The following is a 4,617-nucleotide window of genomic DNA, read 5'->3' as shown; positions in this document are numbered from 1 at the left end:
ACTAAGATCATTAGCCTATGTTTTGAACACAATGTAAGCAAGGATGGAAAATAATATTCACATATAAAACCCTAATGAGGCCTATTGATTGGCATGTGCAATGTGGTGACTTATATATGGTCTCCGAATTAGGAGAGCCCAATTTATCTATTTTTAATTCTCAGCAACTTTGTTTGTGATTAAATTTCAAAAAGTACAATGTTGTCTTAAATGTTGTTGTATTTGATAATTGTTTACATATTAGCCTTTTTTCTTTTTTGTTTATATTCAAAAAGTATCTTCAGATCAAAATTCCAAACAATCCCTAAAATTCACAAACTTAAGTCAATATATGTGCACATATTTTTTCATTTATATTGCGGCCTGATGCTGATGGAGGAGTTAGTCATCGAACACCCAAAGATCGTAGTCACCACTCAGTAGTATTCATATTGACTCTAATGATCATGTAAATTTGATCATTCACCGTTGGATCTATAATGATTAAAATCTTAAGGTGGATTCAAAGCATTTTAAAGTTTAGATTTAATTAGTCTAGATTCAACGGTGAATGATCAAATTTACGTGGTCATTAGAGTTCATGTTGGTTTTAATCTATGTCATTTCTAATATTTTTGCATGTTTAGTATTATGGGATAAGGTGCTAAAATAGGTCTATGGGTTTTGGGGGAGTATCAATTTAAACTCCACGTACAAAATAGCATAAATGCAGGTTTAACGCTTAAAAAAGAGTATTAATTTAGATCTCGATAACAAAATGTGACACATCATTTATATTACTCCATTAAGTTATGATTTCTCTCTCCATGTACAATTGACAGAACTTAATGAAATAATATAAATGATGTGTCATGTTCCGCTATCGATGCCTAAATTGATACTCTTTTTTAAACATTAATCATATATTAGTGTTATTTTATATGTAGAGCCTAAATTGATACTTTTAAAAAAAATTATAGGCCTATTTTGGTACCTTATCCGGTATAAAAATTTGTTTTCTGATGTTTACTCTAAATTCTTCTAATCTTAGCCCAATGCTTTATGATTAGTGGGGTAAATTACACTCATGTTCACTGAACTTTATCCTTTTCAATATTATGGCTACTGAACTTCAATTTTTAATGGTATGGTCACTGAACTTTACACTTTTTGATACTGATGGCCACTCAACGCCTCAAAACGACCGTTAACAGCCTCAAAATAAAAAATTCTTAGAGTTAATGATATTACTTTAATTCTTGAAAATTTTCGTTTTAAAGTCATTTATGTGTTGTTTGGTTAGAAAGATAAAGCTTCAAAAAATGTGATTTTAGAAAATAAAAAATGTTATTTCATAGTAAATGTCGTTCTGAACAATTTTAGTTTTTGAACATTTTCATTTTGAGGTCATTAACGGTCATTTTGAGAAATTAGTTAAACTTGAGTGGTCATCAATATTTAAAAATGTAAAATTCATTGGTCATATCGTTAAAAATTGAAATTCAATAACCACAATGTTAAATATTAAAATGGGCAGATATAATTTACCCATGATTATTGCGATTCTAAAGCACTGTTTGATAACAGATTTTAACACTTAAAATTAATACCTCGAGTGTTTATTAGATAAAATTACTTACATTAAGTTGAAATATTTAGTTTAAAAATTTAAATCAGCCAAAAGTTTTTAAATTTAAGGGTTTTATTTCTCTTTTTCATGTTCCATTTTATTTTAAAAGGGAGAGTTATATGTGTTTAGTTAGTAACATCGTGTTTTACATTTGAAAATTAGTTTTTATAAAAATAGAGGATTCTTACTTCTTGAAAAAAAAAAAACATTATTTTTAAATAGCAAACAACAAACAACAAACAAACAGTGTAAAAAACAAAACTCTCTTCTTTTTAATATTTACAAAACTATCTGCCATCTCCACACACGAACACGAATGCTCTCACAGCTCCATCCATTCGTAACCAAATTCTCGCCACAAAAATATGTTATCCAATAAAAAGAAAGTGATTTATTCTTATACTCCAAAACAAACACCCAAATTCATTTCCTTATCCAAACACACCTTTCAAATCAAATATCCATGGCCACAACGCTTACCTCACCATCTCTGAACCTCTCAAAACCACCTTCTCCGTCTCTACTCGCCGCACTTTCACTCAGATCTAAGCCCCAGCTATCCTTCTCCACCCGCGCCGCCGCCGACGATGATTCCCAACCCGAATCACCTCAATCCGACGAAGATCCTTTCGAGTCTCGTCTCTCAAGAGTCCGAATTCGTTACCGGAGTGGAACGGGGAAGAAAGCGGAGATTAGAAAATCAAAAAAGGGGAAATCAAAATCCAGTTCGGGATCCGGAATGTATCTTCCGGCAGTTCCTTTAAAAGAGGCAGTTTCAAATGGATTGAAGGTTGAGTTTGGATTTAGCTCGTATAGCGAGAGAATAAACGGAAGGATTGCGATTCTAGGGTTGACGGCATTGCTATTGGTGGAACTGGCGACGGGGAAAAGTGTGCTTAACTATCATACGCCGGCGATAGTGTTTATTCAGGTGTATTTCGTTGCAGCAGTTTCGGCTGTGTATATCAAGTATGAGAAGGAAAAGATTAGCGTTTGGCCACAATCTTCTCCCGCTAAAAAGGAATAGATTCGAATTCGTATCATTTTCGTTTTTTCTTTTACCTGTAAGTTTTGGCTTCTTAATTTGAATATTTTCCGGTATGAACAGTTGTAACTTGGAGGCTGTTTGTTTGATGTTTAATTGTAGTTTTTAGCTTATTTCACACACAAATCAATAGTAACTCACTGCATTCTTTGAAGTTGTCCAAATTAGTCATTTGACTTTTGAACTTAAGAGCAGCTCTCTAGTTGAGTAAAGGACTAATTTGTCATTTGACTTTTTTAACTTAAAGAGCAGCTAGTTGAGTAAAAGTACTCATTTATAAGGATAAGGTAAAAAATAGTCTTACTGTTTTTTTGGAGAGAGAGTCCATTTAACCTCAACATATGAAGTAGCACTAACATGGACTTAATAATGTGATGTTCCGTTTTCGAAACCTAAATTAATACGATTTTGTAAATGTTAAGTATACATTAATACTATTTTATATGTAAAATTTAAATTAATACTTTTCAAAAAAAAAAACTTTAAGCCTGAGAGTAGTTGGAAAGAAGCTCGTTGGATTAAGCGACTCTACAACTAAAAATGAAGTCGTGCATAAAGCGGCGTACCAGAAGGAAAGAGGAAAGAAGACGCATTGTACGGTTGTGTGTGAAGAGCGACTTTACTTCACCTAGAAGAGCAAGTGTGTCTTGTCTCTTTTTAATCTAAAGAAAGGGTAAAATTTGTGGCCATCACGACTAACTTTTGATTTTTTAACATGCCGTATCGAGGAGCCCTTTCTTCACAGTATAATTTTGGAAAAAGTTTCTCGAATTTTACCTAAAAGAAAATAAAAGTATGGTTTTATATAAAAAAAAACTTAATACATCATTTTTACTCTGAATTTATTTAAAAAGTTTGATTGACCCATTAAATTTTTAAAGTATTTTGATAGTCCATGAATTTGCATGAAATGTTCAATTAGCCTCCTAAACTTACATAAAATGTAATCAATTAATCATAATGGTAAGTTAAATGTGGAATGTGTATTGCACGCATCTTATAATGTTATTACATAATTCATAGAATAGATTAAAAATGAAATTTTTACTTGCTCAACTATAAAACTTGTCCTCTCTAATATTAGAACAGAATACCCCGACTTTTGTTGTTTTACTTTTTTTTAAGAATCGTGCAATACGTTTTCCGTATTTAACTTACTTTTTTTTTCCAATCGAGTGATTAATTGATTATATTTTACGCAAGTTCAAGGGGTTAACTAGACATTTTATCCAAGTTCATGGGGCTATCGAGACAATTCAAAGTTTATCAAACTTTTTGGATAAGTTGAGCAGACAAATGATGTATTAAACCTAAAAAAAACTAATATAATTTATTCAATTGGCAACTAATATAATTTTGAAATCACAATGGTAATTTATTCTAAATTTATATATATACACTTATTTTAATTCAAAATATTTCTCATAATTTCGATAGTTTTATTTATTTCAAATAGATAATACGCCTAATGAATACAATTAATATTACTTTTACATTACAAATTCTCAAAAATATAAAATCAATACTTCCGGATCCCGACTCTAAATATATATAATTTATGACAAGTTAAAAGTGGATTGGGCAGAGAGACAAGCATCTTTTGTTGAATTTAACGGTATATTTAAGCAGCGGGAAATACTCGGCTTCACGAAATTTGCGTACATGATTTCGCAATCCTTGCCAAAGATACATCAAATATGGATGAAATCTTTCTGGAAAATCACCATAAAATGTGCCAATATATTATGAGTAAGTGTGATTTTTTATAATTTGTGTTATATTTTTTATTTATGAATTTAATTTCAATTTTATGAGGCAAATTGAATTCAATTTTAATTTTATTTGGCACATTTTAATTTTAATTTTATACGCATTTCAAGTGAAAAATTATATATAGAAATTCATTGAATTCTCATTGAAAATAAAATTACATTGAAACTGAAAACATAAAGATAAAATAACA

At 30.4% G+C, this 4,617-nt stretch overlaps 1 protein-coding gene across 1 annotated transcript; it reads left to right on the top strand.

Annotated features, from left to right (window-relative positions):
* Positions 1 to 1,943: 1,943 nt before the first annotated feature.
* LOC136225751 (uncharacterized) lies at positions 1,944 to 2,710 on the top strand. Its single transcript, XM_066013857.1, has one exon. It carries the CDS (start codon positions 2,073 to 2,075, stop codon positions 2,634 to 2,636), a length of 564 nt encoding a protein of 187 aa, XP_065869929.1. The 5' UTR covers positions 1,944 to 2,072; the 3' UTR covers positions 2,637 to 2,710.
* Positions 2,711 to 4,617: the final 1,907 nt, after the last annotated feature.

This window comes from Euphorbia lathyris, chromosome 4 (assembly GCF_963576675.1).
Source record: "Euphorbia lathyris chromosome 4, ddEupLath1.1, whole genome shotgun sequence".
Classification (NCBI taxonomy): Eukaryota; Viridiplantae; Streptophyta; class Magnoliopsida; order Malpighiales; family Euphorbiaceae; genus Euphorbia; species Euphorbia lathyris.
This window is presented reverse-complemented; position numbering and strand designations above follow the sequence as displayed.